Below are 27,951 nucleotides of genomic sequence, written 5' to 3'. Positions count from 1 at the left end.
CTTGACTTTATAATGTCCTGGTTATCACTTTAAGTATTTTGTGTGCTTTTTTGTTTTTATTTTTTTTATTCATTTATTTGAGGGGACCAAACCCAGGTCCTGGCACAGGCTAAAGCAAGTGCTATGCTCTACCACTGAGCTACACCCTCAGCCCATTTATGTACTTTTTTTTTTGTACTTGACCCTGAAAACAATATCGTGAACTAGGATATATTATTTTCTCTATGTTACAAATAAGGAAGTTGAAGTTTGTATCTCTTACTACATTCTCTTGCACAGTTTCCTTTTTTTATCTTCCACATGCCTATAAATATAATCTGATCACCAGAAAAAAGGGAGGAACATCTATTGCCAAATAAGTACTAGAATCCATTTAAAATTTCATGCCTTAAGTACATGCTGGGGAAAATCTGTCCCCTGAGTATGCTGCCAGAACTCTTTTGAATGTTCTTGTCAGTTTTTAAGACTCACTTCCCCAATGGAGACTATAAGATATCATATATATATATATATATATATATATATATATATATATATATATACACACATATATACATATATGTGTACATATATAAATATGTGAATATACGATCATATAAGTTTTTCTAAATTACCTAGTCATATTCTGCAGAATGCTCAGGGAGGTCCATATTGTTTTTGTAAATATTCACTTTCACATAGGTTTGTAACTGAAAAGAGCCTACTAGGAAACATCTTTGTGAAGAAATGACATTTAACAGGCCATATAAAAGTGTTAAGTTACACTGTTAGGATGATTATTTGTTTACTTATATATATTACTTATATATATATATATTAATATTATATATATATTACTTATATACATATTCTTTGATCAAATGCATCAGATTCAAACAATCACCCAACAGTGTAAGTTGCCAAGTAAAAAATTCAAGGCTTCTAAAATCCAAATATATTTTTCAAAGATGGGCCCACTGTGATGTTCCTAGCCAAAAAAAAGAAAAAAGAAAAAGAAAAAAAAATAGCTATCCTATTTGAAACAGCAATTAGTATTGGAAATGAACAGAAATAAACACATGGCAATTTGATGTGTTCAGGCCTATGTGACACAAGTAGGTAACTTTGAAGCTGTGTCAAGGTTAGTCGCACACAGAACTCATCCACCATGACCCATCTTCACATATGACCTTAACCAATAGCGGTAGGTTTTTAAAAGAATTTTTAAAAATAACTTTGGTAATATGAATTGTAATGCATTCTGATGTCATATATAACAAATTAGAATAAAAAATTTAAATAATAAAATAATAATTTTGAGACAATTTTAGCTGTACCCTGCTCACTTATTATTGATAAACTTGAGAGAGGGATTGATTTAGCTTCCAAAGAAATTATTTTTGTGTGTCTTTTTCTCTTTAAAAAGCACAAACTCTTCATTCTTGCTTAACAAGCACATTTAATTTGAAGCCTCTTGATTCCGATCAGATTTTAGACAATCGATAGAGGTTCCTACTGGGCAATAAAACATGCAATCTGCCACCCGTCTGCCCTCTGCACAGAGCCCATCCTGTTCCTCCTAAGGGTAATGTTGCTTATCTCTGCCATCCCTTTACCTCTAGAATTGTACAGAAAAGCATCTACCAAAACTCAGCCATTTCTTGCTTCCGTATTTTGGGGACCCTATTACTTCCTCTTGCTCACCAAGTGTAACCTGGAGAGAAAATATCCAAATGAAGACTTGTTCTTATGTGCACAGGAGGATGAATCCCTACAAATATGGAAAATGTAGCCACACCCCTCAGGAGTATATACTACCTAAATGGGAAATCAGAAAATGAGTCTGAAATTCAAATGCTCTAATTACTGCTCTTTGGTTTTCCAATAGCACAGAATGTGACCTTCATTGCCACAGGGTCCCTAGAAAGCTAGGCAGACTGTTCAGTCATTTGAAAACCCCAGACTCTCTATTAGTGCCCCCCAGCCCCCACTCCCTTTGTTACTGTTCCAGAGTGACAATGTAGTGCCTGGGGCTACCTTGTTTGATCTGCGGCTGCAGAAACAAACAAAACCATTTAAACCAAATGTAAAAGGTTAGGAAGAGGAAGAGAGAGTTAGTGAGGTCTGAGCAAAGGGTAAAATACAGGCTTTCACACCAAAGGAAGGCTTTAAATTGAACATGACTTCAGGAAAAATCAATTTGCCTTTTCCTTTCTTGTCATAATTTCTCCCTGCAACGTGACTCTTGCCAATTATTGCAGGGCGGATCTTTGCATAAACTCTTGCACAGTGAGGCATATCCTACAGAATAATCCCATAATGCAGCATCTGTGATGTCACACTTGGTTCCCATGGTGATGAGAAAAAGAAGGAGAAGAAAGGGGGGAAATACTGTACCAGTGACATGACAGTTGCTTTGGGAGGAGGGGTGATGCTATTTGTAAAACTATCCTTAGTTCCAGGGTCTTAGAGTTGTCCCTGAAAGAGCAAGGGAGATGAGCTGGAGAATGTGCAGCATCCATGAGGAAGGTGTTTTGTTCAAAAACAATGTTACTACAACCATTAAAGAGAAGAGACAAAAAATCAACAACCCTGCAAATGCAAAAATTAAAATTAAAAAAAAATAATAAAGCCAGGAAAAACTGCATTGCTACAGCTGCCCTCTATCCTCAGTCACACACCCTGGCTTTTCCCTACCTGATCTGCCATCGCGCTGAATATCCACATGGTACCATTCCCCGTCATTGGCTTTCTTCTGGGTGGCTTTCACTTTGATGGTGCCTGAGCCCATATCGAGCAGCAAGTACAGGTTGCCATCGAGAAGTTCCACAGCAAAGAAGTCAACTTTTGTGTTCTTTTGGCTCCGAGCATCCTTCCTCTCTTGGGGCTTCCCATGAGTGAAGAGGATCAGGCCGTTGGGCTCAGTGGTGCGGAAGTCAAAGGAGATAGAGCCCATTCGTTTGGTGTTCCACTTGGGCAAGCTGATGTAAGCCTCTGGGGTCTCAAAGTTGATGGGGTCCAGTGTGGCCACATTCTCACACTTGAACACAACTTCACCATAGATTTTCATTTTTGTGTCCCCAATCCGTGCCAGACGAGACAGCTCCAGACGGATGTCATTATTCTTATAAACAACCTGTCAAAAGCCAAACAAATGTGCCATATGAATCAATCTTACGAGCAGCATCCATCCATCACTCACTGGGCACCCAGAACAAAGATTCAAGAAGAGGCTTCAGGACATAATGGTTTGAAACATGAGACACAGCCCTCAAAACCCATCCAAAGAGATATCTGGGGTGCACCTGTGCTCTGAATAGTCCTCTGCATTCCCATGATGTTTCTTTTGTCTTTCTCCTTCTGGCCAATATCTTGTATTGACAGAAAGTTATACAACATGTGTGTGCAAGTTTTACTTGCACAGGAGATTAAATTGAATGGATATAAACACTTTGTTACAAAGATATTTACTGAATCCTTAGTAAAAACTCAGAAACAACCTAAATGACCATCAATAACACATGGCACATCTTTATAATGGAATATTATGCAGCCTTTAAAATGAGATATTGCTTCTGGCTTTGACCTGAAGGCCCTCCAAGTCATATCATTAAATGAAATCAGCAAGAAACAGAACAGAATTACATTACCATTGTATAAAAATGGGGAGGGATGGGGAGAGTTATTATACATGTTCATATAAGCATAAAATATCTTTGAAAAGAAGCACAAGGAACTATAAAGTTGTCCCTGGGAATTGGATTGGGAGAGAGACTTACTTTTTGCAGCATCTTCCTGTTTCATGTTTTTAAAATCATTTGCATACATTTCTTTTTAAAAAAAATCATGAGTTTTTGGAGAAGAGGATCCATGATTTTTGCACATTGAGTGTGTGGTATTATAATGAGATAGCCTGAAACCCTGGTTCAGTCTGTTGGGGACATTCATTTAGTTGAGAGTCAGAAATAACAGAACACTGTACCCATCGTGATTTTTCCTAGAAGGGGGTCCAGCAGGGCTCCCTGCCCCTACATCCTACCCAAGGCACCAGCACAATTCTTCCTGACCATACCTTCCTGACCATTGTCCAGCGTGGGAGACTAAGAAGGGAAGGAGAGGATGCCTGACCCAGTCTCATCCTGTTCCCCAAAATCAGAATTTCAAAAATTTTTACTCTTATTAATATATCGATAATTTACTCTTATTGATATAGCACCCTGGGACAGGTCTCAGTTTTCTGATCTTTGACAGCCAAAAGATAAAAGGACTAAACCATGAATGGGGTTTAGTGTGTAACCCCTTGTTATTTCCTTTCCATTATCGTATTCAAATTCTAAGTCAGGACCCAGATTTAGGTCTAAACCCTGTGCCTACTATTTTCAAGCTAGACATCTTTGGCAAAATGACTTCTATAGGTCAGCTTCCTCCTCTGGGCATGGGACTATAAGGGTAAACTATTTCGTAAGAATGAAATTATTTAATGCACATAAACCATGTAAAAAGAGCACACAGTAAGGGCACAATGGCCTCGGTTCCTTGGGAAGAAGTGTTGGTTATCTTAATCTCATTTCATTCTTTCCACACCTCTGAGGAGCCTGCATTATTGTTTCCATTTTCAGTCTCACAGCAAGGTCTAGGAAGCAAAATAAGTCTCACAATCTATTTCTGTGAGAGAAAAATAATCACATGACTCCCTTCAGTTCATATCGTTTGATCCCTAACACCCAACTAGAACAATTTCCCTTTTCTCTTCCATCACCAGGAAAGAACCAAGCTAAAATGTTTGCCTTTTGCTAGGTATTACAAGATTACAAGAGGGCTATATAACTATGACAAAGCTTTGAAAATGCTTCCCTAATTATGTAAACTTGACAGTGGACTTAACCATCATCAATACCACTGAGAATAACAATGATTCCATCATCTATTGAGCACTTACCATCAGGTGCTGTAGGTAAGATTTATCACCTGCCAGCCCATTAAGTCCTGACAACACCCACTTGGGATACCTATAACCATCCCCTCATTTTACAGATGCAAAAGTAGACACAGGGAGTCTGTGTCTACTTGAGGAACTAGTCCCTATGCACAGAGTAGGACCAGACCCAGGTAGTTGGCTCCAGAAGCCACACTTGGAATGAGGCCTCCTCGGAAATGCTTATGAAGCTCATTGTCATCTTTGTGGAATGTCAGGCATATCCAGCTTTCTTGTTCTAGCTCCATGGGATTGGCCGTGCACAAAGGGAAACTGCAGATGCTCAAGTGAGTGAACCAGGAAGGAAATAGTTTCAGGACTTCTTCCTAAGCCCCATTATTATGCTTCAGCATGTGAGAGCTCTCTGTCGTAGCCGACTTTGGCCTTTTCTGCATTTGGGTGAAATGCCTATGAGTAGCACTCCTTGTAGAGGTTAATTATTAATGGATGATAATAATTCATTCCAAAGGGACAGACAGAGGTTTGGCTCCATTGAACAGTAAATGGAAAGAGCACTCAGGCATCCCTACAAGGAGGCTGGGGACAGGAGGAAAGAAAAAGGCCTTTAAAAAGGATCTGAAAAGCAACGCCTCTGTGAGAAGGACACATAGGTAAGGCTGGGACAGAAGGTGAATAAGCAGAATGCAGACCTCTGGAGAGATGCACAGGAGAATCAAGGGCCAGGAACTGGCCAGGCAGAGATAACCTGACTTCTCTCAGAGCCTTTTGGAAGGAGAGCTCCTCTACCCAATAGCCCTGAAATGACTTGGCTGTTACACGGAGTCTACACTGTGGTTAAAAACAAACAAGCAAAACCCCAACACCTTTCTCACTGACAGGTGTGTAATCTTTCTAAATCTCATTTTATTCATTTCCAAAAGAGGGATCCTCGATGACATGCTACAAATTGTCCCCTTGGTCCTCCTAGGGCTGTTGTCAAGATCAAATGGGAAGTCATATGTGGCAGAACATTGAAGATCTAAACTGGCACCCAGACCTGAAAAAAATCAAAGCAAGTCTTCATCTTCCTCCGTGTTAAGACTCTGTTGGAAACTGATGGGACCCTGAAATGATGCTCTGTGGAGGATCTTCCACCAAGGAAGGCAAAGCTCTTGCAGCCCAGCAACGCTCAGCTGGAAGCTCCGGGGCTAGCATCCTCACCTTCCCCATCCACCCAGCTGTGGCCATGCAGAAGCCTACTGGCACCCTGGGCTGGTGAGCAGGACATGGAAGCAGGAAGCCCTGCCAGACCTCCCACAGTGAATCAGAGTGTCTGAAGCACTGTTCTCTGTAAAATCAGGCTCTCAACTAAATGAATGTCTCCAACCAACAGAATGAACCAGGAAGAGATGTGGCATCAAGTGACAGAAAGCAACCTTGGTTGACAAGTTTCCCTGACAAGGAGCGATTAAAGATAAAGTGGACATGGCTTCCCAAGAGGGCAGGTGTCACAGAGCCTTGGAGGAAGAGAAGTAGAGTCACAAAGAGTGACAAGCTGGTCTTACTACTGCACCCGTGGGTTTGGAAAGACTGCTGTTTGGACTTGTAACTCATGCTCAGGAGACCAGAGAGAAAAACACTGAAGACAGAGTCTCAAGACAAAGTCTCTCTGAATGAATATACTTATATTTCACCACAATCCTTGATACTGAGACATACAGGAGCAATACCAGGAGTAGGGCATGGTATGACTACAGGAATATAGTAAAAATAGTTGGCACCTATGTAGAGATAGCTACTATGTGTCAGACTCTTTAAAAACACTGTTGTATATCATTCATATTAAGTAAGTAAAATAGGTGATATGTTATAGACATGAGGCTCAGAGGGGATAGCTTCTTGTCCAAGATCACATAGCCCACTAAAGGGCATGAGCCCCTATCTGTCTCACTGCACTGGGGCAAGAACATTCTCCAGGGATGGCGGTTTCTAGGCCCTCCAGCAGCCTATTCCTACACATAAAGCTGAAACCCCTTAGTCATATACAAAAATCTCACAAACTCCTTCTTGACATGCAAATCCCTTCACACCTGGCAAGATCTCTCTCTCTGTGGAATTCTTCAATCTGCCCATTCATTGATCACTGTGGAGTCCTCTGTAGGAGCACAGGTGTTAGGCATTCTGCATCTCTGCTAACCAGGATTCCCAGGCTACAGTCCCTTCATCTCTTCTTCAACTTGTTCAAATGGTGCCTGTTGCCTAGGATGGACACCTGAACCTGTTCCAGCTCTCCCATTGCCCTAGCTACTCTGGTACTTTCTGATCCTCACTACTTGATAAATCAGAATTCTTTTCGATCTTCAAACAATGCCTGCGATTCATCAAGCTGTCTTCTCTATTGCCCAAGTCACTTGCCTTGACTGGAAGAAGAGACTCTTCTAGCCCTATGTGATGCACTAATTACAAAGAACTCTTCCATGACAATGGAGTTATAAGACAAGCCCATGAAAATGCCTCTAAGGGTTAGAGACAGTTCCTGCACCCAGAAGGGTTTTCTTCTCTCCTCCTTGCCTCTTATCCCAGGCAATTTCTCAATTTCCTAAGAATATGCTTTCAAGTGTTCTGTTATAAGGTTACACCTGTCTACACTCCTGCAAGGGAACTGGAAGGAGAGAGGAATGTGGGGATGTTCCTGCAGCACCCACAGGGCCTCTTGGCCCTATTTTACTATTGAGGAATAGGAAGGTAACCACCTGGCACTTCTTTTCTATTGTTTTTAAAGCATCTTTAATTTTCTGTGGGTCTACATATAGGACAAATAAAACTACCAGGTCAGTTTGGAAGACCAGATCATTTATAGGAGTATGATTTCACCACTGAGTACCATCCTGCTGGTACAAATCAATGAAGAATGTTTGAAAGGAAGGATCTTGGGGGACATTCCCTGCAGCATCTAGATATACAGAATGGAGAAGCCAGTGTCAGCCTACCTTGAATGCAGTAGGGTTGCCTGCAAATCCCAATGAAGCTTTTCAACTTCACACTAAATGCAAAGCCATTTACTCCCAATAAGCAAAAGACAAAGATAAATCTATCTCCCACCCGATTTAACCTTTGACAACAGATGATAATGAAAAGAGCTTTTTCTCTTCAGAGTACATGATGGTAAGACTTTTAGATAGAACTTTTGGGCTAATCTCATTGTGTAACATTTCTAATCGGGGTTAAAAACAAATGACTAAGAAGCATTGTGAAAGAATCTTGCTCTGGGGTCTCCACAGAATCACACATCCTACTGTCTCTGCCCCCTTCCCCTTCTGTGCCTCAGGCAATCGATGACTGGTCTGTTGTGATTTCTCCCTCCTCTAAACTGCCTGCTCCACTCATCTGTCACTTAAAACCCTCAGCTTTGTTATCTCAGAATAAGCACAGGTCTTATCTTTTCAATAGACCTCCAATGCCTTATGAACAATATATATATATGCATTATATCTTAAATCTGAAATAGCTCCTGATGGATAGGTGACTAATAAATGCTTATATCTTTATTAAATTATATGAAGTTAAGTGGTAGTAAAGGGAAGTAGATAAGGTCATGGACTTTGGAGTCTCCTCTCACTGGGGTTTGAGTCCTAATCCATCCTTACCAGCTATGTGACATTAAGCAAAATATTTGACTTGTCTCCATTTAGGGTCTTCCATAGAATGAAGGTGACCTGTCTGACTACACAGGATTGTAAGAAATAAATGAGAGAAGATAACCAGTTATAAAAATACTTGACACAATTCCAGGTCCTTAAAAAGACTCAATAAATGGTAGATATCACTATTAATTTTGTTATTTTTCTATGAAGATCCAGAACAAAATCAGACAGTATATACTGGCCTAGAGTCAATAGGAAGGAAATCATTTCTGAGAGAGTAGATCCTCAGTGTATTGTTAGCTCAAAGGGCAGGGCTTCAACAAATGATGGACTCTGGATTCAGTAAACTCCCAAATTAAATATGCATATAAACATATAAAAGTTCATGTTTGTGACTCCCTGTTGTGACACTTATTACATATCATAGTATGTAATGTATATCATATATCATACATATGTCCAATAGACATCATATACACACACATATGTCAAATGGTGACCATTCATTCTCTTTCTTTCATATACTTGCACAGTTTTAGGGTTCATTATCATTAACATCATTATCCATCACAGTGACTAAACTCCAGCAGTGAAGTCCAAGTGCAAATGTGTCAGCAGATGGTCCTCTTAGCTTCCAAAGTCTGAAGAACCTAATATTTGGCAAGACCAAGGCCACATCTGCATCTGCCGTCTTGCTAACCAGGGTCAATAAAACTCACTCTGCCTGCTGAGCCGCAGCTGACATGGAACTAAGTCACAAAGCTCCCAAATGCTACATTCCACGGATACCACCATTTGCATGCCTTATATTTCGTTAGCAGTGATGGGGATCTGCCACGGATAAAAACCTGAGTACCACAAGTAGAAAATGGGCACCAAATTGCAGACTGGCAGAACATGTCTCACCTCAAAATCAAGGTCAAAAAGACTCCAGCTCAACTTGAAGCCATTAGTTGAATGTTGACAAGTCGTTAGATGTTTTAAATGCATTGTGACCTGACACTCTCTGGGTTAAACAAAAACACATCTGCAAGCAGGGTCTCCCGGGGCCTACCAACCCATACCCTCTGATCTATGGTCTCATGTGTGAGGGTTTTGACCGGGAAAAGATAAAAGGAATGTAAGACAAGCTGCTGTAACAGGGAAAATCCAGGCAGGCTAATGTTGAACTAGCAAAACCCTCAGCCCCTACTTCATTTTGAATAAAGCTGTTCCATCATCTGGGGGTATAGGCAGGCCAGCCAGAAAGGCAGAGAGAGCAGTGGACCAGGAACTTACTCTACCCTCATGAATCAAAAGGCCATCCATGGGTGCCAGGACAAGTGCCTCGTTAATAATGAAAATCATTACTACCTCCTTTCAAGTTAAACCTAGACTTCAAAGTTGACTTTCTGAGGGATTCTTTGTGAGAGGGAAATGATGAAGTCTGGTTACAGAAGGGGACAAAAGAAGTTCAGAAGGATTTCCAATCCTTGGCACGATCCGTGTGATGTTTCTAATTTTAGTCTTTCATGAAGGTGAAATTTCTGGGAACCTTTATTCAGCTATTTTAGGCTGATCAGACATAAGCAGCTATGTATTCATGTATCCCATAGGAAAATTACCTGCAACCAAGTTCCTGGGTTTTGGATGCTGGAAAGACTTCGTCCATCACAAGGGGTGTGTTCTTAGAACCCACTAAACTACTATGTAGTTAATAAAGCAAGAACTTAGCATAGACAAGTGAGAGAAATAAGAAATCATCTTGCAAATACCATGTTCTCCAAGATATGACTTGTTAATGGGTAGTGGAATAAAAAGTTTCTGGTTGCTAGCTGATATTTTTAGTCATCTTGGGATAGCAAACTTGCCTAACTCTTGAAACCATGCTGTCAAGTACACATACCATGATACAGGAATTCATCCTGGTAGATGGAATTCATCATCAACTGTTGTCATTCTATTCTGTCTCTTCCCCCATTCAACCCAGATAAAGCCTCAGAATTCCTCTCAGAGCAGTGCACCAGGATGACCACAGTCCCTGAGGGCTGGCATTGGGTGTGGACCTCTTTCTGCAGTGTCTTCCTCTAACACCAAAACTAACTTAGGATGCATTGACTAGTTATACTAAAATATCAGACAAAAAATCTATATAAATATATTAAGTAATCACTGAACCTTTAGCTTTAGACCATGAATGGGACAAGGGAGATTAAAAATAATCCCTGTCACCAACATGCTTGGAAAATGTTGGAAGATACTTCATAGTGGATTTTTATTTTTTAGTATCAGAATTAGAATGATAAATATTTGCCACAACAATGAATGTACAATGACTTATGATCAGAAACTTGACTGAGATTGTATTTCTCTTCCTTCTTCTTTCCAGAAATGGCACTGTTAGGATCCTCTGGACCTTAAGCTTTATAAACAGGGGCTGTGTGTTTCCGGCATGATAACTAATACATCCCAGTATTTGGTACAACACCTGGTACATGCTAGAGGCTCAGTACATGACCTCCCTCATTCCCCATGTATTTGCAGGTACTGAACAGCCCTATCCTGAGAAACCTACATGTCCTCCTGTCTTAGAATTCCTCTTTGATGAAGCCACCAGCCTGACTAGAGTGAAAGTTACATGTCACAAAGAGGAACTGAGAGCAGATGAGTAGGTGGTATCTGATTATGAAAAGCTCTAAAAATACGTACATTATGCAACCGGAAAATGGAGGGACCATTAGTGTAAAAAGGAAGCCTTTAACAGTTTGATGAGAGAGGTGACAAAATTTAAAAGGTGCCTTCCTGAATCACTAGAAATCTACTGTTATTTTTATTCCGAGGACTAGAAACAACGGCTTTCTTGAAAAGCCCTTCAGTGGTTCTCCATCCATTTCAGAATTCAATACAGACTTTTAAGTATTATACACAAGACCCTTTTCATCTAGTTTCCACTTCATTGCTACAAACCTTGCCAAAGTTCTGCCTTTCTTCTAACTAAACATCCCAGAGAGAAGTCTTACCTGGATTCTCTGCCTGTGTAACTGTGATTCATCATTCGAGTCATGGTTCAAGTACCATCTTTGGGAAGCCGGATCCAATATTCCCACCCACACCTCTCCTGCCAAGGCTGCGTTCTTCCTCTCAGCCCCTCGGCTGCATGTTCTAACTATTATCATAGTATTTATCACATTGTGCTATAATTTTCTGTCCTGCCCAGCAGACTGGCATCTTCTCAAGTGAAGAAAACTATGTCTTTCTTCTGTGTCTCCCAGTGCCTGACACAAAATACATATTTGTAGGGTGAGGTAGAAGCACTGGGGGAGAAAGGGCAAGGAAGATCACACAAACATCTTCCCAATGCCTTAAGCCAGTGCACACTACAATGCAGAAAGAAACCTCTATATTCATTCTGCCAAATAATAAATGATGAGATAACGTTTAAAGCTCCAGTATTACAGTAACTAAGAGGCATTTCTTGGAACCGTTGCACATTTAGTTGGGTTTTCCCCAGGGTGTGCACTTAGGAAATGTGCTTGAGTTTTTTAAGACTATCTATATGGAAAGTTCTGCACCTCAGAGTGGCAACTGTCATTAGTTCATGTGTCTTGAAGAACACCAATAGAGGAAATTCAGAACCCAATTACAAATTCTAGCAAGATCCTCTAAGAGACTGACTGACAAAGTTTGCACCAATTCTATCTCCTGCTCTCAAGCATGCTAAAGGGACTAGGGTGCTCCTCGTACATGACAATGTAACTTGGACTTGCCACGGAAAACACATCATAGTGTGAGAAGGTGATTCAGAGCCATTATCCTATGTACACAGAGTCAAAGAGCAAGAATTAATCTCCAATGATGAAGCCATTGGCCAAGACTAACAACTTCTAGCTTCTCCCTACTACCCTGAAAGAAGGTAAATGACACTAGGAATGCCCAACAGCTTTTTAAAAAAGAAGAACTCAACTGAAGAAAATTGGGAGAAAATACTATAAAAAAGATTCAGTGAAACAGAGCCTTCAAGAAGTCTAGCATTGCTGACTGGGAACAAGAGTAGCAGAGGAGACAAGCATATATTTTAGGCATCCCAGAAGACAAAGGCAGTTAGTTCAGAGTTGTGGACAGTCACCATTTGTACCACGAGGCAGTGACCAGTGGGTAAGCTCCAGGAGTGCTGGGACTTAGAAGGCAAGATCACCCAGGATCACCTCCTATAAGGTGAAGCCCACTCATTCAGACAAAATACACCTGGACCAGAACTGCATGGCTTCCTCATGGGTAAGCAACTTCCAAAGGAGGACTACCTGTCAGAAGCAATTACAAACTATTTCTTGTCTGGCCTGCTAAGCAGCTCTGCTTCTAGCCTGATGAAGACTCTCATCAGATGGCTTCTCAGAGTGATCCAAAAAGCCCCTCTGCAATCAGCAGAAAAAGTAGAGAAAGTGATAGGAAGAATATGCCAGACTAGCAGGGAGCTGATAACAAAATCATTTCCAACTCGATACAGAAGATAGCAAATAAGTGTTGGGTTCAAATTGACAATGGTATAGTTAGCCATGCTAGGGCTCAAATGAGCTTTTTCTGAAAATTGTTTCTCTACTCTTTGTTAACTTTCTAATAAAGAGTAATGCAATGAAGAAGCCCCCTCCTTTCTTGGGGCTCCCTTCAAGGTGATGGTACTTTGCTCCAATATTTACACCTCTTACTTTATGATGCCTTTAGTAAATCTGCAGAGACCTAGATAACCACTAGATGTCCCTTATGCCATACAAAACCCACCTAAAATGAATTTCACTACCAGTGACACAAATCACGTTTAAAGATAGCTTTTCTAAGCCTTGGATCTTAGGTGCCAACTATAATTCTTCTGATGACTCACTCCTCACTTGATTTATTGTGCCCATTTCTATAGTATTTCAATGTTCTATTATCGTAAGATATCAAACTTTAGGCAAGGTATGGGAAACTATTATAAATTAAAAGTCTTTTATATTTTTAATCCTGATGGGGAAAAGATTCAAAACAAGACAAGACACTGCTTTGGACAGTAAATGAGGGCATTATTAATAACACACTGGACAGCACATGTAACCCAGAACTTTGAAGGTAATCTGGTATGGATGACCACCATATTTTATTCTTATAAACCAAGGATTGAGCAGTAGTATAAAACATAGTTACCAAGTACATGTGCAGAGGCCACACTATCTTGTTCTGCTCCTTGTTACTGTGTAACCTGGGTAGGCTCCTTAAGCTCTTCATTCCTCAGTTTTCTCACTGGTAGGTGGGATAAAATGTTATACTTCCCTTACAGAGTTGTAAGGATTTGAAGATTAAGTATATGAAACATGCTTAGACAATCCCCTGGAACTATCATCCTCATTTTACAGATAAAGAAACTAAGAAACTGGGAATCAGAGACTTTTATCATCTACCTGAGGTTTCACAGCCATTAGATGGTAGAGCTAGAAAAGCAACAAAGACCAGCTTTGGAGTCTATGTGCTCAACTATTATTACTATCCTACAACATAAAAAGAAACTGAGGTTTCTTTAGGATCTCTCCTTTGACCAAATTTTCTCAGTTAGTGTTATGAAAGAAGTCACTAGAAAATTGGGTTTCTCATCTATGGTCAGCTTGCAGGCTAGAGTCAAGTAGATATGAATGAGACCTGCCCAGGGACACCTGTCAAAGCTACTAAGGAGGCCCTCTCCTGGGTACTGTGTCCTTAGGCTTGTGTGAGAGGGATGGAAAGGCAGTGGAGGATCCAGGTTATGCTTGCATTCCAATTTCAACTGTTGAAGTTCTTTCCTAATTCAAAATTTGGTGAAGTCTCTATTCTGACCTTGTATCGGATGGCCCCCCTAAAGAGCTCAGTACTCTCTTGATACCATGTCAGTTCCCCTGCCAGGGACCACCTACATCCTTTGTGACTCTCCTGGTGAAACAGATGGCAAGAGCTACTGCTGGACACAGAAGGGTCAGTACCAGACCAACTGAGTACACCTGTTCCCTCAGAACTGGACCACTTTCACCCACAATAGCCAGATGGTAGGAACTGGCTGCCACTGATACCTTGCCCGGAACTGGGGCCAGTTCTTCCAGTTACTTATCAGCTCCTCCATAATAAGGATAATGAATGGTTTATTTTCATAATGAGAGCTGGGAAGGTTGCCATACACATCTGTTCAGTGGCATTAGATTGATCTAAATTAGACCCTTCCTGACAGTAGCCCTTGGCTTTTTTCAAATGGGTCAACAGTTTCGAAGTTGGTTACTCATAAGGTATGTCTGAAAGCAAACCATGTTGCTAGGAAAGCAAGCACCTTAAGTCTGCAAAGAGATACATGTCTCTGTATTAGGCAGAATAATGTTCCCACAGAAATCATATCCTAATCACTGGAACCCCCAAACAGTTCTTTATTATAAAGACTCTTTGAGTGCATAAGTAAAGTGTCTTACAATGAGATCACCCTGTATTCTCCAGGTAGACTCTAAATGCAATCACCCATATCCTTATAAGAGGAAAACAGAGGGAGATTGGACATAAACAGAGGAGACAGAGGCAGATATGGAAAGGCTGCAGCCATGAGCCAGGGAATGGTGGAAGCTACCAGAAATGAGAAGGTACAAGGAAAAGGCTCCCCCTAGAACCTGCAGAGGAAGCACAGCCTTACCAACATCTTGATCTTAACCCAGGAAAATTGATTTTGGACTTTTGATCTCCCAGAACAGTGAGACTGTTTTAAGCCACCGTGTGTGTGGTATTTTGTTACCGCAGCAAGAGAAAATGAACACACTTTCTGTTTTACTCAACTTTTTGCCACAGTGACTAAAAGATCTGATGAGAACAATTTCAGAGGAGGAAAAGTTTATTTAGGGCCATGGTTTCAGAGATCTCATTCCACAAGTGGAAGATTTCACAGCTCTGGGCCCAAGGTGAGACAGAACCTCACAGCAGAAGGACATAGCTCAAGACATGGCAAACAGGAAGCAGGGAGAGAGGTCCCTCTCCAGGGATAAAATACAAACCCCAAAGGCATACCCCAAGTGATCCACCTTCTCCAGCCTCACCCTACCTACCTATAGTTACCACCCAGTTAATCCCTATCAGGGGATTAATGCACTGATTAGGTTAAAGTTCTTATAACCCAATCATTTCACCTATAAATTTTCTTGCATCATCTCACACATGAGCTTTGGGGGACATTCTCCCTGTGTTCATTCCCTAGCCCCCATTAGAGTTTGACCTGCAATAAACCGTAGGACAGAAGCTTACCTCCTGTGAGGCTTGCTATCCATGGGCTGCTCATGGTTTATGGAAGAAGAACCAAATCCTAATGGAAAATTCTCCAGCTCCATCAACATTTGTAATCCACTCCTAGGGTGCAACCAGTCTCTAAAGCATAAACTACCAGCAAAACTTAGCTACAAGGCTTTTGCACCTGCCCCAGGCTTTATCAAAGTACATGCTTATGTAGTATAGAGAAGACTGACTCATAATCCACCATAACTGAAGTTTACCTCAAAGCAATAGTTAAATGTAAGAATCAAAGTTAACTATGTAAAAATTATTGTACTAGCAGCTATTTATGTGTGTGTATGTGTGTGTGACATCATTTCTTCCCTGAAGAGTATTAGTATATTCCTTTAGTATATTCTGTGAAAGTCAGACAGACATGTATATCATTATTTATCCACTGGCCATTCACTGATCAACTACTATACACAAAGAGCCATGCTAGCCAATGTGGGGCATAAAAAGCAGAAAAGTCATTAGCTCTTCCCTCGAAGAGTTCACTTAATAAAGAAAAACAGACATATACATTTATTCACACCCATTAAGTATTTATTCAATATCATGCTCCTGGAAATAAATACAACAAGGAAGATACAACAAGGAAGGCTTCTGTTGGGAAGATAATCCAAAAAAGATCAGAATTAGCTGGGAATGGTGGCACATGCCTGTAATCCCCATGACTAGGGAGGCTGGAGCAGAAGGATCATAGGCTCAAAACCAGCTTTAGCAACTTAGTGAGACCCTATGTCAAAATTTTAAAAAATAAAAAATGAAAAAGAGTTGGGGATGTGGCTCAATGGCTAAGTACCACTTGGTTCAATCCCTGATACCAAAAGAAAAGAAAAGTCAGAATTAATAACTTGCATGACAAAGGTTTTTAAAAGAAAATTTCCAAATTACCATGAAAGCAGGTATAAATTCCTTATTCAAGCTACAGGGAGTGGGAGGAGGTCAGCAGGAAATGCCTTCCAAAGGATAGAGTGAGACTCTGTGAGTGGCATGGGTGAGAAAGAAGGTCAGGAAAGTAGCAAGGGTGAAGGAGACAAGGGTGAGGACTTGTGGCATATTCATAGAGAGTAGTCATTGTGGCTGAATTGCCCTAGATTAATGGGAGTAGATACCTGTGTCACACCCCAGAAGACCTTCCATCCACCTGAGAAAGTTCAATGTGAGCCCCAAAGTACTGATTTCCCAAGCAGGTAGGAGAGTAAAGAGGCAGGTTGGCATTGTGGCCACGTAGGTTGTGAATTAAAAAGAAGAGGGGGAAAAAATAGCAGAAAATACGACTTGAAAAGTGACAGCAACATGACATATATAGCCCAAAAGTATAAAAAGTCCTACAAAAGGAATTATGACTGGCTTGGGGGTGATGTGTGCATCGGGGGAGAAACGCATGAAGAAAATGAAAAATAGATGATTAAGTTGATAAAGCAGGCTCATGCCACATCCCAGTCTTAAATACAAAGCTGAGCTCTGAGGAGACAGTGCAGGTATTTGAGCAGAGAAAAAAATAAGGAAAAAAGATTTACAAAGAATTCTATGGCAGCGGTGTAGAGTGCACTGCAGAAAATCCAAGTAAAAGAAGGCGATATAAAGGCCAGAGAAGTAATGGTGGGAAGCAGAGGAAAGGGGTGGGGTAAGATTCCAGAAAACTTTCAGAGATAAAGTTGATAGGGTTTTCTGACGTGTGGGAGGCTCTGGGAACACTACAATGGCCAGGGGTGTTGAAGCACCCAGTTCTTTGTCTAATAGCAATAAAGATAGGTACTAAGTGCCAAGAACAATGCTAAATGCTTTATGTTTCAAATTGTCTATAATTATCAGAACCATCCTTTGAGGTACCACCATCATCTCATTTTACAGATGAAAGAAAGAAGGCTGAGTGAAATCAGATGACTTGGGCAAACTCACAAAGCTTTTAGGTGACAGAGGTGGGATTTGAGTTCAAATTCATTCCAAATGTACTTGGAATATCATCAACCTGTATGCTTGGACCAAGTATTCCCATTATTCAGGACAAACCAGTTGAGAACAAGTTTCTGTTATGATTTTTTTCTTTTTTCTTTTTTTGATACAGGGGATTGAACCCAGGGGCACTTAACCATTGAGTCACATCCTCTGCCCTTTTTGTATTTTATTTAGAGACAGGGTTCCACAGAGTTGCTTAGGAATTCTCTGTGTTGCTGAGGCTGGCTTTGAACTCAGGATCCTACTGCCTTAGCTCCCTGAGACACTGGGATTATAGGCATACACCATCATGCCCAGATTTGCTGTTACAATTTATGAAGAAAGGGACCCTGTTTGGGAATACTATGATCACAAACAATACCTCCCCCAAAACTGGTATTTGTAGAGATTTGACATGGTATCACTCCATTTAGTAGATTTCATGGGATTCTAAATCACCAGCTGGAAAATCCTGGTACTAACTAATCAGGCCAAACAGAAGTCAGAGGGATAGAGCATAGAAAAGAAACCCAGGAAATAGATGGTGATCAGAAGCCCCTTCCTAATATATCAAGGAAGCCAAGACTATGAGGACCCAACCCACTCTTAACTCTTGATCACCTGACTTTATTCTTGGACGGGTGTAGTTAATGTTATTGGGTGTTTCTAAGGAGGTGCTTCCACCAAAAATGAATGGTCAACTGTTACCAATAAACAAAACAAGTGATATATAATGAAACATGCTCTGGGGTTTTCCAATGATCTTTCCTAGACTTTCAGAGTGCAAAACTCCCATAATCACTGTGCTCCTCATTTGCAACAGGCCATTTACTGTTCATGCCCTTATCTGAGTTTTCTTTTATTAAAGAGAGGTGGGAGGGGGGAACTTGGTTTCCTGCCTGACATAATGATTCCACTCTCTCCAGACCAATAGTATCTTCTGTATTTACCTGTTGAGAGCCACAGCCAAAGGGGCCCCAGCAAACTTCCAGCTGCCAGCAAGCTTCCAGCTGCCGGCTGATGATTGGCTCACAGCGGCCCAGCAACATCTAGCTGATTGGCTCCTCTGCGGTGATGCTCATTGGGCTGTTTCCCTGCCCTTTCAGACCACAGAGCTGCTCATTGGGGGACTTTTTTGGCTCCGCCCACGTGACCCAGCCAATGGGCCTCAAGAGCAGGAGGATTGTGGGAGGTGGAGAGAGGCTTGTGTGGGAGAAAGAGGCTTATGGGAAGTCGGTGGTGGCAGTTGGGGCTCTGAGGGTTTTTCCTGAGAGGCTGTTGTGTTTGGCGTGTGTGGTTATAAAAATAAAGTTAGTTTCTTTTGACAAGTGGCTCCTGATTGTTCCCAGCCAGACTGCGGCATTTACCACCATCCAAGAATTGAGGGTAGAAGTGAAAAATGGCAGCCTCTACCCTTGGTCACCTGTGGGCTGTCCTGGAGAAAACACTAATAGCATGGCCTGTTGCACCTGAAGGATTGCTAGGACCTAACAGGGCTCCCTTATGCTCATTCAACCCATAAATGTTCAGAAAAAAGGGAAATAATCAAGAGAAAATTGGATTAGAGTATCCCTGGATCTAGGACCGAGGACAGGCAAGGTGTCAGCTTGAATTCTGTCAAGCAACTGAAATCTATTGCTTGTGTTGATACCAAATAATGAACAGGCAAAGTTGAATGTGACAATAGGATAAATCAAAACACTTAGCTTTTATCACTTTGGCTTCTATCACTGGATTCTGCTTGACTGTGTGGCTAGAGGATATGGTTCCAAGAAAAACCAATAAAAGGAATTTTATTAAACCACAGATGACAGAGGAGAGAATTTTTACCACTTTGTCTCTGCAGCATTCAAAATGCTCTGTTTTAACTTAGTTGCTTTCTAAGAAAAAAAAACCTATTTAATTTATGAGTAAATAATTCTGAAGTAATATTCTAATATCGTATTATTTAAATAGGACACAACCCTCAACGTCTGTACAATAGCTGACACTGTTTATCACACAGTCCTCAAAATTCTCCTTTCCTGAGTTTAATGACTGTACACTTTCCAAGGAACTCGTCAGTGACTCATTTTCTACCTCTATCATCATCCAAATTCCTTAAAAAGAGCGGGCTTTCCCCAAGCATCTGATGAAGGCTTTCCTTCCCTGTTTTACTACTTACTGTCTTCAGTTCATGTCATTCATTGGCACATTTTTACCTCTAAACCAAAACTTTCTCCAAAGCCTTAGGTCCCAAATCTGAATTGACTGCTGAAAATAGTTCATATACCTAAAATTAACATTATCTAAAGAACCTCAAAATCAACCTAAGAAGCAAATTCATCAATTCTGCCTCTGACTTATTTCACTCCTGGTCACCCAAATTCAAATGTTTACAGATACATCTGATCCCTCCCTCTTCATTGCCAATGAAGAACCAATCTGTTGCCAAGCCCATTTGAGTCCATATCCAACATCTTTCCCACTCATTTTCTCTACTCCATTCTTCCTCATAATAGTCCTATTTAGCCCTATACTTTATTGATGTATCATGGAAAGCTTACTAAATGTCAGGGTCTTCAATGTTGGGCATGGCCCCCGACCTTGAGGAGCTTACAATTTAGTAGTGATGTTATACATGCAAACACATAAATGCACTGGTGCTGGAAAGGAAGACATATGGGGTGTAATGAGTGCTCTATGTAGAAATTGTCAATTCTTCCCTAGAGAAAAGGAATCTGGATCAAATATAGCTTTCTAACTAGTCCTAATTCCAACTTCAATGTCTCCCTCCTTCAATCTATTTTTCACATGTGTCATACCCTTGGTCTGTCATTCATAATTTCCGTGAGCACAATGACTAAGACAGGAGAAGGCAGGAGGAGAAGGGAAAAGGGTTCATTGGAGTGAAGTGAAACAGAGGAGGCAGGATACAAAAGAAAAGGCCATGGTATTAATCCAGAAAAGAATGATGAGCTATTGAACTAAGATAGTGGCGATGGGAAGACAGACATGAGTCAGGTCGACATGAATTAGCGGGGAAGGGGTGTTGGAGAAATGTTCTGAGGAACAAGGGAAAACAATGACTTCCAGGTCTCTTAGGTCAATAGGTCCATGTCCAGTTACTGATAGAAGGATGTCAGTAAGAGGAGTGAGAGATAATGAGAATGAGGGAGAGAGAGAGGAAGAGAGAGAGAGATAAAGGAGAAAGAGACCACATCATCATACTGAAAATGAACTAATTATACTCCTCAGAAGGGGTGCCACACAGTCCATTTTTAATGGATACAGTCCATTTTTATTCCATTGGTTGGCAAGATATTTAGTTGGCCATTTACCCTGCATCCACATTCCTACACTATTCCTCTATATGTGCTTATAGCAATTAACCTAAACAGAAGGAAATTTTGCCCAAGTATTCCAGTAATATCATATATTTGTGGTTTTAATATGTTACCATAAATAAACATATATGGTGTTTTCATGACTTTTTCTTTTCTTCTTGATTCTGTTTTCTAAGAAATTGAAATACTGTAGACAGGAATCATGTCAGTCTTTGGAATGAGCATTAACAAGCACTTAGCATAAATATGAAACTGCTATAAATACATCCTACTCTACTAAAATGCATGGCCCTTGAGAGAAAATTATTTAAAAAAATAGTTCTGTATTATGAAAATGCAAAAATAATCAATTGACTGAAGTTTTGATAGTGATGATTATTTTGATGATGATGATGATGATGATAGAGAAAGAAGAAGAATAGATGGAAGAGAAGAAAAGGATGAATATGAACCCAGCACTATCTTTAATTTAGCTTTTGAGAAACTGCAAAACAATGAGGGGAACAATTACCAAAAACAGAAAAGCAAAGAGCATCAACCCCACTTATTTGCAATTTAAAAACTACTATCTGAAGCATCCCACGGTTCTTAAGTTATGTATGTACCAGTGTTTGCTGAAAATCTGTCTTCATAGTACAGAATACAGACTATACATTTATAAGAACACAGAACTTGAAGAAAACCTCTTAAAAATGTATTAAAACTCTTTTCCTTGTTTTCTTTGACATATAATCTATGCAATCTATTTTCTAAATTATTTTTTCTTCTCATGATTTTATTAATAGTGTGTTTCCTAAAGCTCAACCTTGATCTCTTCACTCTTTTTTACTCTATGCTCTTCCTATCAGAACTCATCTACGTCCTCAGTTCTACCTCTTCTCTCTATGCAAAAGGCTCCTAAATATTTATGCTAGTTCTTATTTTTCTCTGTGTTCAAATTTATATTTCCAAGTGTCCGAGTATTTTTCACTTGAATGCCTTTCTATTAGGTCAAAATATTTCAAAAGACAAAATCATCACCTCGTATACCAACTTGCTCTCCCCTTGGCCTCTTATCTTCTAGAAACCATGTTCTTCTTTACTAAAGACCCCATTTTACTGCTCTGATGACAGCAAAACTCTTGCAGAAATTGTCTGTGCCTGTTTTCACCCATGGCACACATGCCATTTTTTTCCTCAATCGACTTAAAATTAGTGTCTTGTTGATGCCACACAACTCAAGTAGTTGATGGCTTCCCCAAACTACTGGTTAAGTCTCATTTCCCTTGACCTCCCAGCATTCTCTTTTTCTTGCAAGATTTACTTCTCAAGGACCTTTACAATACTATGTATGTCTTATCTACCATCATAATTCTCCCTTTCAGTTTCCTTCTCTTCTGTGAGACCTCTCTACCTGTTGAAGTTTCCTCTTCTTTATTCCATCTACACTCCATATTCCTACTACTCTAAATAGCACATATATGTTGTAGATGCTCAAATTTATATCTCTAGCCATAGATTTCCTCTGGTCATCAGACTAATATCTCCAGCCATATTCTTGACATTCAGCTCAGGAAGATATTGCAGTAGACACAGCTAAAACAGATACCTGAATTGTACACTCCTAAGCCTGATTCTCTCCAGCATCCCCACTTAGATAAGTAAGGTTATTCATAGTTATCCAAACCTGAAATATATCATAGAGTCATTGGTGCTGCTGTTATAGTAGGTCCTGACCCTTTGTCTTCCTGGCACAGTAATTCTTGTCCACCTTATAGTAGATGAAGCCATGTGGTTCATTCTGGCCAATTAGCTTTGAGCAGAAATGATATGTGTCATTTCCAGGCCAAATTCTTGTAAACCCCATAAGAAAACCTATAAATCTATCTTTTGCCTTTTCATGTCAACCAGCAGTGTTTCATTAAGTGGCTACTCTGTCATCCTATGTCTTAAAGAGAGGACAAAAATGAATGAAGCAAAGTCACAGCCAACACACAAAGGACAGGAATGTTACTGAGAAATAACCCTTTTTTATTTTAAGCTTCTGAAACCTTGAAGTACTTTATTGCTACAACACAATCCAGCTTATCTTGACTAATAAAGATATCCCCAATCACTCACCTCTCATACCCAATATCCAACTAATCAATAAATTCTATTAGTTACCCCCAAAGTGTACCCCATACCCATCCACTTCTTCACTCTCCATTGCCACCAGTCTAATTCACATGGCTATATTTTATTATTACATCATCTACCTATCTTCTGTCTCTACCAGTGCGCACCGTGGTCCATCTTCCACAGACCAGCCACAGGAACTTTTCTAAATTCAGATTAATTACTCCCTGCTAAAAAGGGCTCATGGCTTCTTATTGCGGCATGAACAAAAGGTAAACTTCTACTGTGGCTGAGAAGCTCTACATAATTTCATCTCCCTTCATTTGTTCTTTTTGTACATCTTGAATTCAATAAGCAAATATTCCTGAGGTCATTTCTGGTCCTTTAACCTTTTGTCAAACAAAGCTCAACCCCCTGCCACCTCAATTCTCTAAAATGGTACTTCGTTATCTCTAACTTCCTAACCATGACTTATTTTGTTTCCTATACTCATAGCATTTAAAATACTACCTATAATATATATATATATATATATATATATATATATATATATATATATATTGCTCTTTCTTCCACCTACTAGAATATAAGCTCGAAGAAAACAGAGAATGTGAGACTGTTGTTGTTGTTGTCTGCTATGGTGTGTCTTGGCCCAGCACGAAGTTATATCCAGCAGTCTAGAAGTGAACAGGAAAATTCCGCCAACCTTCCCCACATTTCTATTTCCAGGAGCATCAGGAATTCAGAGATTCCAGAGTCCCTTGGAATGTTCAAATATTTGGGCTTTTGGGTTCTTTGATTAGGATTCTTTTTATCATATATATTTGTACTTACAAAGGTACATGTATACTCTTACAGTATGTACACACCTAAGTGCACACATGTTCGCGCACGCGTGCGCGCACGCGCACACACACACACACACACATTTGCAAGCTCGGAGCTACTGGGTAATACCCGTCATGTTTCTCAGCATGAGGGAGGCTCTTTGTAACCAGCCCAACTCTCTCAAACTCCCTCTCTCCCCCACCCCAAGCCCTGCCTTTGGGGAGGCTGCTTTTCCTCCACAGATGATTAATGACCATTTCCATCTGCGAGGGAGATGCAGTCTTGGCAGAACCCAAGAGTTCCTGAAAAGTCCTGATTAAGTCTTTTGTCCCAGTAAAGAATTGTGAAGTCATTCCAGAGAAATGGCACATTGAGAAATAACAGCTTCTTCTGGTGCCAAGAGAATATACTCATCATTCATTTATCCATCCACTCATTAGGTAAATATATGTGGTAGCCATGCCAGAGAAGAAAACTAAATTATTTATTCTACAAATATTTATTGATTGAATACTATGTGCCAGGAATTGTTCCAAAGTAGACACAACAAAGTCTTGCCCACATGGACTTTAATATTTAAGTGGAGGATGGGGCAATGTAACAAAGTGAATTTATAGTATGTCAGGTGACGATAAGCAAACTAAAGGGAAGAAGGACTGCTGGCATAGAGCAGAGGCTTCTTCCTGTTTATATAGGGCAGCACATCAAGGCTTATAAAATACAGGGAAATTTCTGCAAGGCCTAGAGAAAATGAAGGAGCTAGTGATGTAGACCTTTGCGGGGGTGGGGGGGGGTGTTGGGGGGAACCCTGGCAGACAGCTGGTATCAAGTGCAAAAATCTTGAGCAGTTGTGTGAATCATATGTTCAAAGAGCATGAAGGGAGCTAGTGTGGCTGGATCAGGGTGATTAAGGAGGACAGAGAGGTAGCAGAGGCCAGATGCTGTAAGGTCTTACAAACTCTAGGAACCTGAGCTCTTCTTCTGAGCAAGATGGAAAGCCACTGGATGGCTTTGATCTGAGAAGTCTGTATGTTCCTCTTATATTTTAAGAGGGATACTCTGACAGTTCAAGAGTTACAGGCAAGAGAAAGGGAGAACCAGAGGCAAGGATAAAAACAGGGATAGTATTTAGAAACTTGTTGCAGCAATCTAGTGCAATACAATGGTAGCTTGGACTAGAGTGTCACATGTCAGAGCCTTTCCTCTGCCTAGATTACTTTTTTTTATTGGTTGTTCAAAACATTACAAAGCTCTTGATATATCATATTTCACACATTTGATTCAAGTGGGTTATGAACTCCCATTTTCCCCCCTATCAGATTGCAGAATCACATCGGTTACACATCCACGTTTTTACATACTGCCATACTATTGTCTGTTGTATTCTGCTGTCTTTCCTATCCTCTACTATCCCCACTCCCCTCCCCTCCCCTCCCATCTTCTCTCTCTACCCCATCTACTGTATTTCATTTCTCTCCCTTATTTCCCCCGCTTTCCCTTCACCTCCTCTTATATGTAATGAGGGTCTCCTTCCATTTCTAGGCGAGGGAAAGGAAGAGAGAAGGGAAACCACCTAGATTACTTTAACAGCTCCTCCTTCTGCAATCCTAAAGTGCTGAGGCAAAGACTTGTTGAAACATTTCTCAAACTGCATCATAACCATGGTTTCCTTGTCTGTTTCCCAGTGTTAGAGCTCTTGCATCAAAAGGATAGTGGTAGCTGCCTTTTCACCTTTGCCTTCACACAATAGGCACAAAAACATTGACAAACCTGAAATACTTAAAGCTTGATACCAGTCAACTCATTTCTTGGCAGAATAAGCAGTACAGAAAAGTTGTGTTATACTTACCAACTTACACAAATTAGGCTTTCTATGCTTGAGGGGAAAAATTGAGAGGTGGAGAAGAATTTTCTATTTACCACCAGAATCTTTCATGTGTTTTAAGTGACCCTGGTCTTCACAGCCTTCTTGTCTCCTGGAAAGGGTGCCTCAGCAGAAATGCTAAGCAAAATCCACAATGATGTCTCCTAGCTTTGGAGCTTTCAAAGATACTGGATTTGGAGAAGAGGGTGTTGTTTAAAAGCCTTGTCAAGAGTACATTTGACGATAGGCCTTTTTTTAAATCTCATATGCCAATTTCAGAATGTAATCTCCACATAAATTATGACTCCTCTGGGCTTCCTCTCTAGAGGACTCCATAGTCCCCATACCTAGAGCCTACTTGGACACTTGCCCGAGATTCATGGGCCTAGCAGTTAGATACTGGCTTCTTTCCAAGCTCTTCCAATTCCAAGAGCAGCATGGCTAGCAAAGAGTGAAGAGAGGGCCCCAAATGAAATGCAATCCATCACCACATTCCAAGGGACAAAGACTTAGGAAAAGAACAAGACCTCCATGGAGCGAAATGAGAACTTTTATTCAATGGATGGCATTATAATTCCAACTTTGAAAGACCAACAAGAAGTAAGTCCTTTTAAAAATGTGTTTATATAAATATGGTCGCTGTGATTAAGACTTGTTTCCAAATGAATGATTAATCTATGTTGTCACTAATATGAAATATTAAGACAAAATATTCTGTGGATCCATAAAGACATCTAAAGGGAAGATCCTTGAAAAGTGAGCTTTTGTGGGTCTAAAGGCACTCCTGTTCCTGGGATCTAAAATTCTCCACAAATTAGCTTCAACTGGTTACCTCAACCACAGACTTTTGCCTTTTCTAAAAAAAAAAAGCTCACTGTCATTGACAGTGCCATCTGCAGAATTTTGCCCCACCTATCAAATTCCAACCTCCTGTCAAAACCTATTCACTTTTCTTTTCTTATTTTCATTTACTCTACCTTTCTGAATCCTGCTCTGTGAAGCTGGGACACTCTTTGGTGGAATAAGGATAGTTTAATGGGTTTTCCCATATCCTAAGTGAAATACACATAAAATGCCTCTTACTTGGATCTCATGTCTCAAATGACCTACAGTTGGTCACACAAGTTAATCAAGGCAAATAACTGAGTTTCATAGTTATGAGGAAAAAACAGTGCTCTGGATTATTCATGTCTTTCAATCTTGAAAGCAGAGATGTTCATCAGAAATATAAGTCATATAAGCAATTAAAAATTTTCTAGAAGTAACATTTTTTAAAAAATCTAACACATAAAATTAATTTTATTCATACATTTTATTTCATCTAGTATATCCAAATTATATTATTTCAATGTATAATCAGCATAAAAATTTTCTTATGTTTCAATCTTTTTGGGTATTGTTTTTCAAATCCAGGGTGAATTTTACACTCAGAGCTCACCTCAACTCAGAATAGGCACATTTCAAGCCCTCCGTAGCCAGTGGTGGCTTGTGACTACTCTGTTGTACAATAAAACTCTGAAATGATTTTCCTCCATGGTAACCTAATATGTTGGTATTCTGATATATCACAAAGTCATTGGTGAATTTTTGAGCGTCTGCAAAACAGTTCCTTACTTTTGGATAATCAATAATGAACAGTTAGGAAGTAGAGCATATCAACTCTAACATGGGCTTTGGAACCAGACTGGGTTTTCCAGTGACAACTCCTAACCAGCTGCATGGCCTTGGGCAAGCTTCCTTTGTGCGTTGGTGTCTTCTCACCCTTTCCTCCCACTGACAGCATAGTATCTGTCTCCTGGAGTTTCTGTGAGGCCGGAATGTATTTATACACATAAGCACTTACAATGTTGCTTAGGACATCATAAGGGTTCCATCAGAGCTGACCATCATGCCAGCTAATGTTAACATTGTGAGGCTGCAGAGCTGAGGACCAGGCTGTGGCTGAGGAAATTCCAGAAGGCTACAGGTGGGCACCTCCCTGAGGCCCCAGCATAAACAGTGCACTGAGTGCAGAGCTGTCACACTTGGTTCTTTTGGGTCCTTGCCAGTTTCCCTCAGTGCGAGCATCTGCCACTG

At 40.3% G+C, this 27,951-nt stretch overlaps 1 protein-coding gene across 36 annotated transcripts in view; it reads right to left on the bottom strand.

Annotated features, from left to right (window-relative positions):
- Window positions 1–27,951, bottom strand: part of Nrxn3 (neurexin 3) — a 1,555,288-nt gene that overhangs the window by 1,048,085 nt on the left and 479,252 nt on the right. For all 36 annotated transcript variants that reach the window (XM_048799086.1, XM_048799081.1, XM_048799099.1 and 33 more), the window contains one exon: window positions 2,677–3,115. In XM_048799086.1, coding sequence (XP_048655043.1) covers window positions 2,677–3,115 — 439 coding nt within the window. The remainder of the gene's footprint in view (window positions 1–2,676; window positions 3,116–27,951) is intronic.

Source organism: Marmota marmota, unplaced genomic scaffold (genome assembly GCF_001458135.2).
Source record: "Marmota marmota marmota unplaced genomic scaffold, marMar, whole genome shotgun sequence".
NCBI lineage: Eukaryota > Metazoa > Chordata > Mammalia > Rodentia > Sciuridae > Marmota > Marmota marmota.
The sequence above is the reverse complement of the archived record's forward strand: the minus strand, read 5'-3'. Positions and strand labels throughout refer to the sequence as shown.